Genomic DNA, 13163 nt, shown 5'->3' on the forward strand with positions numbered 1-13163 from the left:
AGAACAGTATCTGGTCAGCTGCAGCACTTTATAAAAAGGTGGACAATGTTCTTGAAAGGTGTCAGTCGGGTTTTAAAGCTGTTCATAGCACTGAAACAGCACTTTTAAAAGTCTATGATGATCTTTTATCGGTCACAGATTCAGGAGACCTTTGACACCGTCGACCAGAGCATCTTAATCTCCTGACTGGAGCTCTGTGGCATCAAAAGCACTGCAGCAGACAGCAGGTCTTACCTTAAACAGGAGTTTCTCAGTAAACCTTAAAGAATCCGTCCCGTTACTCATGGCGTTTGAAAAATACATTTTCATTGATATGCTGATGACACCATTGTTTCAGTGTCTCACTGAAAACATATTTCATCAATTTCAATGAGAACAAGAATGAAGTAACGGTTTAGACCAAATAGCACTCTTTAATATAAAAGTTAAATTGAAGTGCAATTTTAACTTTGAAAAGTATTCGTTCAGTTGGGCTGTGATCCATTTTCAAACTGGCTTTTATCTAAAGTGAAATTATCTTTTAAAAACTTTAAGCATGTGCTCCGTGCTTTAATTACATCCCAGCTGGACTATTATTAGGCTACTTTGTATATGTTAGCGTTAGACAAGACTGCAGTTGGTCCAGAAGGCAGCAGCTCGTCTAACACTGGTACCTGCCTCAGTGTTAATTTAAAACTTTTTTGTTGACCTATAAAAAGACTCTGAGCAGACTGGCTCCTGATTCTCAGCCTGATCTCCTGTAGCCTTGAATTTAATAACCTTTTTTGTTTTTTGGGAGGCAGGAGTGGCTGCAGCCTTTGACAATAAGCCAACAGGAAATCAGGTTGAGACGGAAGACAAAGTCCACAGGCTGGGAATCTAACCCAAGACCACCACATCAAGGACCGAGGTCTCCAAACGTGGATCACAAGCTCTACCCCGATCACCTGTTTTTAGCTCTACCAAGATCCCGGTTGATTACTGAGGTGATCAATGTTTTTACGTCTCCTTCAAAAACTTCTGTACTCACCGGCTTTAAATCCAGCAGAACACTTTCGCTGTCCTTAAGTTTTTTTTTTTTTTTGTACTGCAGCAGTTTTGATCAATGTTGCAATTGTTTTACAAATCTGCTACTTAAATTACTGCTTGTTCGGCTTTGGCTCAACACGTCTGTTCAGGTGTTCAAATGATTTAAGGGTGTTGGCCTTTTGTCAAATTGTATACTTTGGATGGATGACAATTACTAATATTGAAAAAAAAAAAAAGATCTTATAGCAGTTTTATTTATACATATTGATTGTTATTACTAATGAAAGATTTTCCTACCGTTGATTTGAAAATGTTAAATTGTGTCTACCTATATTTACTGGAACGCTAGTGCAGAATAAAAAGTTAAAATCTTGTAGCTTTTCAATTAGGAGTCAAAAGCAGTTTGTAAATTTGAAAATTCAAATGTTTAATTTAGAAACGTATGTAAAATGGAGAAGCAGCAAAGTGATTCTCACAATGGGCGTGGATTGACCCAACAAGTGCTGGAAGTGCATGTTTTTTCTCTGGTTTAGATACTTATGTAAATTTACTATGCAACATGGAATAAGAAAGTGTTGAATCCAGCAAAAAAAACAAAAAAAAAAAACAAACAAAAAAAAGACTAAATAACTTTATCACTGTAATTATTAAAAACAATCCAAAAAGTTATTAAAAGCTCATATAAAAACACATTTACAAACACAGCAGGGAACATGCTGTGTGTGGCAGGAAGAGGTTTTTATGTTAAGATCAGGAGTTCTTGGTCGTTAGTGCTTCGTATTAAAGAGATGATGACCCAGTTCATAAAGTCAGACTGAAGACATCAATCCCAGGACAAGGACAGCATCTTGCAGCTCAGCTCCCACAGCTTCTCTGCCAACTCGTCGTCTTTTCCAGCGGCGGAGCAGTTAGCAGGGGCGCAGTCACTGCAAACAACCAAAGGTTCATTTAAGCTACTTTAACTTCAGCTTCATTTAACCTACTTTAACTTCCAGCTTCATTTAACCTACTTTAACTTCCAGCTTCAGTTACGCTACTTTAACCTCAGCTTCAGTTACGCTACTTTAACCTCAGCTTCAGTTACGCTACTTTAACCTCAGCTTCAGTTACGCTACTTTAACCTCAGCTTCAGTTACGCTACTTTAACCTCAGCTTCAGTTACGCTACTTTAACCTCAGCTTCAGTTACGCTACTTTAACCTCAGCTTCATTTAAGCTACTTTAACCTCAGCTTCATTTAAGCTACTTTAACCTCAGCTTCATTTAAGCTACTTTAACCTCAGCTTCATTTAAGCTACTTTAACCTCAGCTTCATTTAAGCTACTTTAACCTCAGCTTCATTTAAGCTACTTTAATTTCAGATCTTCGAGCCATCTTATCACAGAATGTGATAGTTTAGGGAGATAAACCCCACAGAGGCCAAGCCCAGAAGTCAGTCATAATGTGGAACTCCACATTACTCCAGACTTTTTGAATTGAGAAAGCTTCCTGGAGAGGAAGCGAAACGTCTTCAACTACGGAAAACAAGTCCAGTTGCTTTGTTCTTTTTACTTTTTTTTGGAAAGTCATTAGCTCCCAACCATCTTAACTGTGAACTGATACAACGTCCAGCTCCAGCAGAACAGCCCGTACCTGTAGTATCCACCGCTCTCCTTCTCCAGAGTCGGCTCCACGGCACAGTAAATGGTAGTCTGAGCTCCCTGGATGGAGTTTTTGGTGAACGGACTGGCTATCTTTATGAAGAACTTCTCAGGGGCGCTCAGGTGGCGCCACAGATCCGTCTGAACGACCCCGGGGTGGAGGGAGTAGGCCGTCACGCCGGTGCCTGCGAGAAGACACGTCAGCCAATCACGCTACAGAAGCTCATGAGCATTCGCCGCAGGTGTGAAGGTTTTCCAGGGTGCAACGAACACACAACATTTCACGCAGTCACAAACACAAAAAGCCATGTTCAAATTGTCCGTAACCCGTACAACTGAGTCCAGGACAGCGGGAGACAAACAGAGGGAGAAAGCAGAGTCTGACAGATGGAGCATCCGACCGGCTAAAGAAGCGGCGGCTGGTCAGTTCTGGAGCTACAGGAGGAGGACGAATGATTTTACGGTCCTTTTAAGGGCTAAAACAGGGTTCGGTGTGAACGCAAATAATAATAATAATAATAATAAAAAAAGTTTCTTATTCTGATCCACTGTGTAACAGAAAAACACAAGTTCAGACTCCTGCCCAATTCTTGCCTTTAAACCCACACTCCCCCCCCAAAAAAACAAAAAAAACAACAACAACAAAAAAAACCCCCCACTGAATTCATTAGTCAAGTTTTCCACTCCAGTAAACTGAAAAGAAAACCAAGATTAATGATAGCGACACCCGTTATGGTCTTAGACAGGATGATTAAGGCTACGTTCACACTGCAGCCTGAAGTGACCCAATTCTTTTTTTTTTTTTTTTTGCCCATATGCGACCTGGATCTGATCTTTTTATGACAGTCTGAACAACACTGATCGAATTTTTTCAAATGCGACCCAGGCCTCTTGGATATGTAGTCCTGAATCCGATAAGTATCTGATCTTTTCAGATGTGACCTGTGTCTGTACGGCTGGGTCGCATTCATCCGACTTGTACGTCACTAATACTCGACAAACGCCACTATTCTGCGTCCTGCTAAGACCTGCAGTGTGAACGTAGCTTAAAAGCATCGGGGGTGAGGCGGAGACGCACCTTCCAACTTCTTGGCCAGCGAGCGCGTGAAGAGCACGTTGGCGAGCTTGCTCTGAGCGTACGCCTTGCTCTTGTTGTAGCTCTTCTCGCTGTTGATGTCCTCCAGGTTGATGGAGCCCCAGGAGTGAGCCATGGAGGACACCGTAACGATTCTGGCCGGGGCCGAGCTTTTAATCAGGTCAATCAGCAGGTACGTCAGCAGGAAATGACCTAAAAAAAAAAAAAAAAAAAAAAAAAAAAAAAAAAAAAAAAAAAAAAAAAAATTCAACTTCCACTCTAAAGGTTTTGTAGGAATATTAGGAAATGCTTTAAGACATCCATGCTGAAGGCTTTTTTATAGCTCAAAACCTCCATTAAAACAGCAGTTATCTGCAAAACATAATTCAGGCTTGTTTTAAACAAGTTTTATCATAAATATACTAGTGCTGTCAAATGATTACATTTTTTAGCGCGATTAATTGTATAATTTCAATAGTTAACTCAAGATTAATCACAAATTAATTGCATATTTCTTTCTTTCTGAAAGTGTAAAAGCCTATTTGGGCATTTTAATATGCAGTTTTGCAGTAAATGATACTAATAAACATGCTTGTACAAATTTTTATTTTTATTTTCAAGCACTTTTCAGGATTGGAATGAAAACATCCTTGTGCCATAAAATATAAACTCTGGCCAATAATGGCTAAATCACTAATAACGCCCTGATGTTTACACAATGTGTAAAAAAATATTTCATGCCGAAATGCGTTAAACGCATTAAAACTGACAGCTCTAAAATATACATATAAAAAGCGGAAACTACATCCGTTTGCCCTTCATTGTGTTGCGTAAATGTTTTTTTAGAGGGGGTAATTGTTTTTATCCCCTTATATGTCACTGGTTACACAGCACTTTAGTGAACCGTGTGTCATATTTTAAAGTCCTATATAAATAAATATACAGTAGGTTTTATATATCTTAGGAGATTTTACTATTCAGCTCAATTATATCTAAATTAGGTAAATGTATCGCCTTGTTTCACTCAGCCGTTCTTGTACAATTGAGTGTTGATCACAGAAATACTAAACTGGAATCTAGGTTTCAGATAAAAAGATTACTGAACAAAAGCATCACTGATACTTAAAGAAGCTGTCTTCATTAGTTTGGTGTTGATATATTTAGAAGGCCTCACAGAGCAAAATGATAAATTAAAAAAATCAGGGTAGCAATACAATAAACAAACTCTAGAGCGCCCTCTGCTGGATAATGCATGAACTGAGGGATTGAGGATTTTATTCATCAGCTGAACCCTTCAGCGAAACCCCCAAATGTGGGACAGCCGGTCACTTATATGTCACAAAATGTACCAAAACTGGTAAAGCCCCCGATGCTGAGTTTTGAAGCGCTGCATTATTTATTCTTCCTTTACTCTCTCAACGGCATCAGTTAAAATTGAGAGATGGAAGCACAGAAAACAACTTTGGTAACAGGCAGCTCATGTTTTCCTGGGTGGATAATAAGCAGTCTGTGATGTGGCTGCAGATTTATATGCATGTAAATGGGAAACTGTTCCATTTAGGTCAGATTTAACTACCAGCAGTGGATTATCATCGTCCTGAAGGCCGGTACGTGGATCAGTCGGGATGAACAGGACCCAGCAGAGTCAGTCTGTCAGGGTTTCAAGGACCTTTCAAGGACTTTCCAGGACCAATTTCCTCAAATTCAAGGACCACACATGGCGGCATTTACCTACTGTGACCGCTGAATAGGTTATCATATTTTAATACAATGCAAATACAATAAAAGACTAAACGGCATAGAAGTTGTTGGGTCAGAAGCAATGCAAGAAAGTGGACTTAATTTATAGCCTACATTGATATTTATCATATTCATAGCCTACATTTATATCCACAGTACATGGCTATGCCATACTACATTACATATAAGATGTACATTAGTCTACCGTTTCATGGAATTTTATGGAAAAAAGTGCAGCATTGAGATGTTCAGAATTATATCAATTTGTTTCACTTACTTTCATCTTTGATTAAGCTAGTTTTTGACTTTGACTCAGAGATTTTTGTCGCTATATTTAGCGAATTTTCAGAGTTCACAACACTGCGTAAATGTAACCTATTGGACGCACGTAGGCCTAAACCGTAGCCTACCAACCAACGAAGAAGAGCGAACGTAGTTTTGCAAATTAAAAGTCTGCGGAATCAACATAATTTTAAAAGATCGTGTGGTAGTAAAATAATGACACGAGTCGTCATCCGTGTGAACTTTCAACCCCACAAAAAAATTCAAGGACTTTCAAGGACAAAGTGTTTTTTTGGCTGTTTTCAAGAACTTTCAAGGGCCTTGAATTAATTTTGTCAGATTCACAAACTTTCAAGGATTTCAAGGACCCGTGGGAACCCTGGTCTGTGATTGGGTGCATTTACCAAAGTGATTGACTCCGATCTGCATCTCGAAGCCGTCGGCGGTTTTCCCGTACGGACACACCATCACACCCGCGTTGTTGATTAGGAGGTTCAGTTTCGGCTCATCTGCAAAACAAAAACACCCCAAAATAAAAAATAAAAAAAACTTGAATCTTATACTCCTAGCAATTAAGTGAATTAGAGTTTGATGAACGAGTTGGTTTACTTTTATTGATGGCTTCAGCAAACTCCCTTATCGATCTGCTGTCTGACAAATCAAGTTTCATGCAGATGACGGCGTCGTTGCCGGAGCTTTTGATGATTTCTGTCACAGCCGCCTGAGCTTTCTCCATGTCCCGGCATGCCAAGATCACCCTGGCTCCTAAAAATGGGTGGAAAGAAATGCGATGCAGTTTAACATTTATAGCAAATGTTTATGTGTTGGTTGGAGTTAAAGATAGCATAGAAAGCATCAAGCTGATTCAGGAATAATTTTTTTTTTTTACTTTCCAGGATGATAAGTTTTTAAAGCAACATCTGCTGCTGTGGTTTGTTTCTTTGACCAGTGATGACTGCACGGTGTGGTGCTGATGCCCTGCTGCCAGTGTTAAGCAAGCTCTGCACAGGTGGCAACAAGAGGCTGTAACTCAGTAGGAAACTGCTCCATTGCTCGCTGGACAACTTCACATCAACTAAACCGTTCGCTTTAAAGTTTCTGATCTGGTCAACATGTTCTTTGTGCTGCAATACTCTCAACAGCAGTTTAACGTGTTTTAAGTAAGAAACAAAAAAACATTTTAAGGAATTACAACAGATCCCTCTGCACAAAAGACTTTAAGACCACAAACACATTTGTGTCCATTTAAACTGCTGGCGCCCACTGCACAAGGAGCTTCCCCAGAAATAAACAAAGGGCGCCCTCTTGTGACCAACGGCGTGATTGCAGCCGGTTTGTACCTCCAGATTCAGTCCATCTAAATATACAGGTAACCTTTAGAGAGCCACAGATTATGTTCAAGAAAAAATAAAAATCAGAGGTCCAAAATAAGAATCAAGTTATTTCATTGAAAAGCTCGGGAATCGTCTCACAGTTAAGAACCTCTGCAGATTAAACTAAACGCGAAGACGAGTTCAGTGAGAAACACTGAACCCAGAAGTTTACATACATTTTCCCAGAAGAAGTCCATCCAATGTGTGAAGAAACAAAGAAAATACTAAATAACACTTCTACAGGTGATGATTAAAAAGAAGAATTGGGTATGTTTCTAGAAAAAACAGGGTTAATCAGCTCCAGTGAGGTTTTTGATTTAATGTTGCAGAGAATCCAGCTCCTCTTGGCATTGACGGGCCGAAAGATCTCTGGAGGAGCGCTCAGATGAGATGAAGATCGAGTTATTAGGTCACAACGAGAAGAGGAATGAAGATCAGGCCATTAACCCTGAGGGACACTGGACCAGAACTCCAGTATGGACGGTTTAAGCAGCATCATGCAGGTTTACTGCAAACGGTACTGATGCAGTGCAAAAATAAATAAAGGGTAGAATAACACATGAAGACTACCTGCAAACTCTTGAACTTCACTTCAAATCAGCAGGTAGACTTGTACACTGTTGGATTTTCCAGCCGATTCCAGCCACAAATTCCTGAAATATGCTTAAAGCCCGAGACGAAGAAGCAAAACCAACCAGTTTAAATAAAAAGCTGAGTGCAAAGTCTGGCATGACGAGAGGGCAAACGTCCACAGAGAGTCACAGCCGAAGGTTTTTGATGCCTTTAAAATGTTCGGTCATGTTGCATCATGCTAAGGCGAGGAATTATAAAAAAGATGCAGCATAAATTAAAACCTGTGCATCCATTTTATATGGTTTTAAAAGTCAAAGTTGTTTGCTGTATCGTTTCATCTAGGGAAATGAACGATTCAAATAAAACATCACGCACGTGACGAGATCATATAAATCCTCCACTGGACGGCAATTAGTGCTGGAAACAAAAGCAAAAACAAAAGACGTTTTGCAAGGAAAAAATAAAATAAGGTGATTTAAGTTTACGTGAACACAGTCCTCGGTGAATCGGGTCAGACTTGCCAGGGCGAATGTAAATGTGAGCGTTTGGGTTTTAGGCAAATCATCATTACTTAAGCGCGTTTCCAATTCTATAATAAATAAAAAAATAAAAGAATGTCCTTAACAAGTTCAAGAGCTTATGCTCCTTGCAGCCTCCGTCGATTTGGGAGCAAAAATGATATTACAGCCGCCCGAAGACGCTTCCGCAGCCAGACAAAGACCTCTTGAGACGGTGATCAGCTTTGTCTGCTCATGTGAAGCAAACGTCAGACGCTACAATCTGTGTGAAATATCAGCAGTGACACAACAGTAGCTCTGTGGTTTTCTAAAGATTCATAAAATGACTACAGCTCTGATCTGAAGCGCACAGCAAGCAGCTGATGAAACCACACGGACGACTCGGGCTCCGGACACTCATCCGTCCGCAGAAGCCGACAAACGAGGCCTTTTCTCTTTTCTGAAACGACAACTTCAACATTTAGGATTTTACTTCCCTTCTCACGCCGTAGCCGAGTCAGATCAAGGCTGCCGATTGTATTCGCCGGCAGAAATGGTTAGAAACGGTGTCCATGTGTAAAACCACACGGTACGTTCAAAACAGAGCTGCTTTTCTTTCCCTTTTCCTGCATTGACGTCGTTCGGCCTCAAATTAACGAGTTTGTTCCTTCACGTTGCTCTGATTACTTAAGACGGGAAAAAGTCCAGCGTTTCACGTGTTATAATATAAGGTCTGGATGTTTTGACAATTTAAATTGGACTCGCCATGTTTTGTTTGATGCAACAACTGAACGTACCATTTTGACTCCATATTTTAACATCTTAAGGTGACTTTTTTCTGGCTCTCTTGCACAGGTTAGTAAGGGAAGGATGGGGAACGTAAGGAAGAACCAAGTGTGCAGGAAAACACCGAACCAAATTGTATCCTAAAAAAAAGACTGATTCAGGTCAGGATTAGACATAATCTGTGTTTTGCTGTCAAACTTGAATTAATTTAATGCATACTTCAAATTTCGATTACATAATCTGTATAAATATATATTAAAGTTGTTTTAAGTGATCAGATTGCAGCACCATTGGTCCACGGGTCCCCAGAACCTGCAGCTCTGGAGCTTTAGACCTTCCACAAAACCCCTTACCTTTGACTAAAGCTGATAAAAGAACCAACTAATGTTTTTAAATCTAGATGTAACAACAAATTCAAATTTGTGTAGTTTCTTCTTGGAATAATGGCATTGAATTTTCAGAATGACACCAAAAACACCAGTGACATTTAAGATTTCTTTTTTGATTCCTCTAGTCTTTACTTTGGAAACGATGTGCTTTTATTTTCCACAAATATAATCATCATGCTGTTATTTTCCTTACATTTTAAATAATAAATAACACTGTTAATTCTATTTTAATGCAACATTAGAGCCTCTAAAGGAGCTTTATGTAGCTGGACAGATGCTCTCTTCGATTTTTGCCATTCAGAAGTCTGTGGTGATCACCAGATCCTTTGAAAACGGATCATTTAAGGCCAGAGAAGAGCAAAAAAACGAAGAGTTTCGTGCAGCTGTTACCTCTCTTGGCCAGGTCCAGGGCCGTCTCCTTGCCGATGCCCGTGTTGGCGCCTGTGATCACCGCCGTTTGCCCGTCGAGCTTCACGTCAGAGGACCAGGGAGCCCGGAACAGGTTTCTGCGGAGGTTGAGAAATCTCAGCGGGTGTCTCAATCAAGCGAAAGGGCGTGGACGTCACTAAACCACGACAGTCAGCGCTTAAAGTTTAAAGTTAAACCTACATGCTGTAAAGGAAACGCTACCTGCCCTTCATAGCTGACAACGTGAAGTTGTCGGGTTAGCTAGAAGCCGGCGACAGTTTAAATGCGAGTTAACACTGTACAAAAAGTAAACACACACGCCGTGACAAAGGTTAAAACGTCCAGAAACAAAACAATACGCTCACCTTAGCCCCTGCATATCACTTCCGGCCGGTCGGCAGCTCGAATGTTGTGAAAAAACCCGGAAAACTTCACCAACTTGGAGCTACTTCATCAACAGCGACCGACACCAACAGAGCGCTCGTGAATTAAAAAGCAAAGCGCAACTGTGACGAAGCACTTATCCCCCAACGGACTGGCGTTCCAACCAATCAGATGCGACCCGGTCTGTTTTAGACGCAGCTGATTGGTCCCGCTCTGCCGTTGGTTTCGCCCCCGGGTGCTCGGCGTGCTTGTGCTTGGTCATGATTACCAGTTTTTTGTCGCCTAGCTTGTCCGACCGGAAGAGGCGGTAGTGATAGTAAAATGTAGCAAGAAGAAGAAGAAGAAGCCTTATTTATTTATTATTATTATTTTTTTTTACTTTTAACAACCCTTTATTCTCAAAAAGTTGACTTTTAACAAAATTGTATTTACCACAAACCAAATGTAGTTAAAAACAAGTGTCATTTAGTTAAAATACTTCAATAAGGAGCTTGTGATATTGATATTTAGACACATCACATAACATCTTGTTAAACCCCCACAATTGCATAAAATCCTCCATGTTCTGCGTGGCCCTGTGGAGCCCAAAGAGCCACAGCATCAAGGTGATGTCCCTCCTGCAGTCTGTCTCTACGGGACAGATAAATGGCCATTTTTGCCTCACTGATTTAAAAACGTAATCCTTTGGTTTATTCCTTTTGTTTCGGCAGACTCCTCCAATAAATAGAGAAGTTGTAAGAAAAAGAAGAAAAGAAGGCGTTTTATTATTGGATACAGCTAATTGTTTATAGTTTTTATGTAAACGTTGTGTTTAAAACGCGTCTGCGTTATTAGGACATGCATAATAATAATAATAATAATAATAATAATAATAATAATAATAATAATAATAATAATAATAATAATAATAATAATAATAATACAGTAGAAACATTATTTTTAGCTAAGTAGTATTTTCTGGCTTTCTAAATGTATTAACAACATAATTAACCACATGTTTATTATTATTATTATTATTATTATTATTATTATTATTATTATTATTATTATTAAGCTTTACCATAGGTCTAAACAAATTTCTGTGTTCCTCAGACTATTAAATTTAGGTGTCTCAATCTCTTTAATGGCGCAACAAGTGTCAAACCCTTGGCAAGCTAACATTTGTAAAAGTGTTGGGTCACCCTAAGGAGCTCAGTACATTCCAGTGAGGTACACCTGTGCAATGCATCCAGTCGTGACATTTTTTCATGTTAATATTCCAAAGTCAAATGCACCATTGCTTCATGCATGCTCGGTATGAGGGATTGCTGCAAAGCCATCAACAGTGAAGACGACTGTCCACTGAGGCTCTACGCTCTTTCAGGAGGAGTGAATGCTGCTTGTCAGACTCGATGCAACCTGCTGGGCTTGCTTAGATCTTAGACTTTTTGAATCTGACTTTGTAAAGTGCCTTGAGATGACATATGTTTTGAATTGGTGCAATATAAATAAAATTGAATTGAACTGAATTGATAGTGGTATCATGAGGAAGTAGAAATGATTAGGAACGACAGCAGTTCAACCATGAAGTGATATGCCCTGCATCCCAGAGCAGGTTCCGCAGATACTGACACGCAGACTGTGCAGAGGTCATTAACTTTCTTCAGACTTCATGTGGCCTTCAAATACACTCAAGAAGATTTCTTATGGGAAGAGGATGGACTTCCATAGCCGGGCTTCTGTAACCAAGCCTTACAACACCAAATGCAATGCAAAGCATCCAATGCAGGGGTGTGAAGCTTTTCCCGCTACTGAACTCCTCTGCTCTATGGTCTAGAGTGGGCCAACGGCATAATAAAGCCTTTGTATTAATAACAACTTGTCATTAAAGCTTGTGTCTTTGTGTATGTGGCACAGTATGTCTAAAGCCTACATTTTTAGTCAAAAAACATTGCTCGTCTGTCCAATTATGCAAGCAGACATGCAAAACTTGTGATTACATCCTGCTACTGTGAGGAGAAGCTGGGGCAGACCGAAACTTGCGTAATGAGTGGATGGAAAAGTTCTGATCATTTCCAGAATTTCCCTCCTGTCACCTCGAAAACAATAACCGTGGATCAGTGGATGGATGGAGGGGTGCTGTAGCTCGTTAGACAAGCACAATAACAATTGTCTATTTTAATCTGTAACATATGGAGAGGTTGTGAGTCAAAGTTTAAGACAGTGGTATTGATTATTTTGTTTCCGCTAATACAAATGCAAGTCATAGAAGACATGCACAATTGCAATTCATTCCTTGAGACATTTACATCAGCATAATACTCCAACATGAATATGATCCAGAGGTAACCCCGCAGCGGTAAAACAGAGAAAAATATCCGAACCGTCATCATTCAACTTTCAAAAATTTTAATATACCTTTAAAAAATAGATCGACTCAGTCAAATTGAATGAAGAGCATTTTTAAACATTCGTTATTACGTCCTGCTATATTGACTCTCCAGCAGATTCAAGACAACACTTTGACTGGGCCATTCTAAATACACAATAATGCTGTAATCTAAACCCATTGCTTTGTTGATCAGGCTGTAAATTCAAAGTCGTTGTCCCGGTGGAAAGTGGACATCCGCCCCAGACTTAAGCCATTTGCAGTCTCTAACGGGTTTTCCTCCAGGATTATCCTGGATTTAGCTTTGTCTATCTTACCATTAACTCTGACCCGCTTCACTTTCTCTACAGAAGACAAGTTCTGTTCAGGGGGGATGCACAGTGTGAGCTTCCTGCCTTCCTTTTGTATGTACACATTCTGTACATATTAATGTTTTTTTTTTTTTTTTAAATACTCTCCTTTTTTTAAAAATTCTCACCTGTACACTGTGACTTTCTCCTGCATTGTTTACATTTCAATTGTTTTACTTTTAAATCAGTGCTGCACCTTATACTGTATTTTAAATCTATGGTAAATTACAAGCTGTATTCTTGTACAAATGCCCTTGCAAAATCAATTCTGCACATACAAATGGTTTTAAT

At 39.7% G+C, this 13163-nt stretch overlaps 1 protein-coding gene across 1 annotated transcript; it reads right to left on the reverse strand.

Annotated features, from left to right (window-relative positions):
* Nucleotides 1-1407: 1407 nt before the first annotated feature.
* On the reverse strand, nt 1408-10267 carry rdh12l (retinol dehydrogenase 12, like). The gene is made up of 7 exons (XM_012876322.3): nt 10136-10267; nt 9753-9868; nt 6354-6509; nt 6149-6253; nt 3726-3935; nt 2640-2832; nt 1408-1934 (listed from the first exon to the last, which is right to left on the reverse strand). Exons 1-7 carry the CDS (start codon nt 10147-10149, stop codon nt 1832-1834), a joined length of 897 nt encoding a protein of 298 aa, XP_012731776.2. The 5' UTR covers nt 10150-10267; the 3' UTR covers nt 1408-1831.
* Nucleotides 10268-13163: the final 2896 nt, after the last annotated feature.

The sequence above is a fragment of the Fundulus heteroclitus genome, chromosome 21 (genome assembly GCF_011125445.2).
Source record: "Fundulus heteroclitus isolate FHET01 chromosome 21, MU-UCD_Fhet_4.1, whole genome shotgun sequence".
Taxonomy (NCBI): Eukaryota; Metazoa; Chordata; class Actinopteri; order Cyprinodontiformes; family Fundulidae; genus Fundulus; species Fundulus heteroclitus.

Excerpts from the sequence above, each read along its gene's own strand:
- rdh12l (XM_012876322.3), bottom strand. Across the intron at positions 6,254-6,353 it reads TGCTGAAGCCATCAATAAAA|ATGAGCCGAAACTGAACCTC; the intron begins GTAAACCAACTC and ends TTTGTTTTGCAG. Across the intron at positions 2,833-3,725 it reads GCTGGCCAAGAAGTTGGAAG|GCACCGGCGTGACGGCCTAC; the intron begins GTGCGTCTCCGC and ends GTCTTCTCGCAG.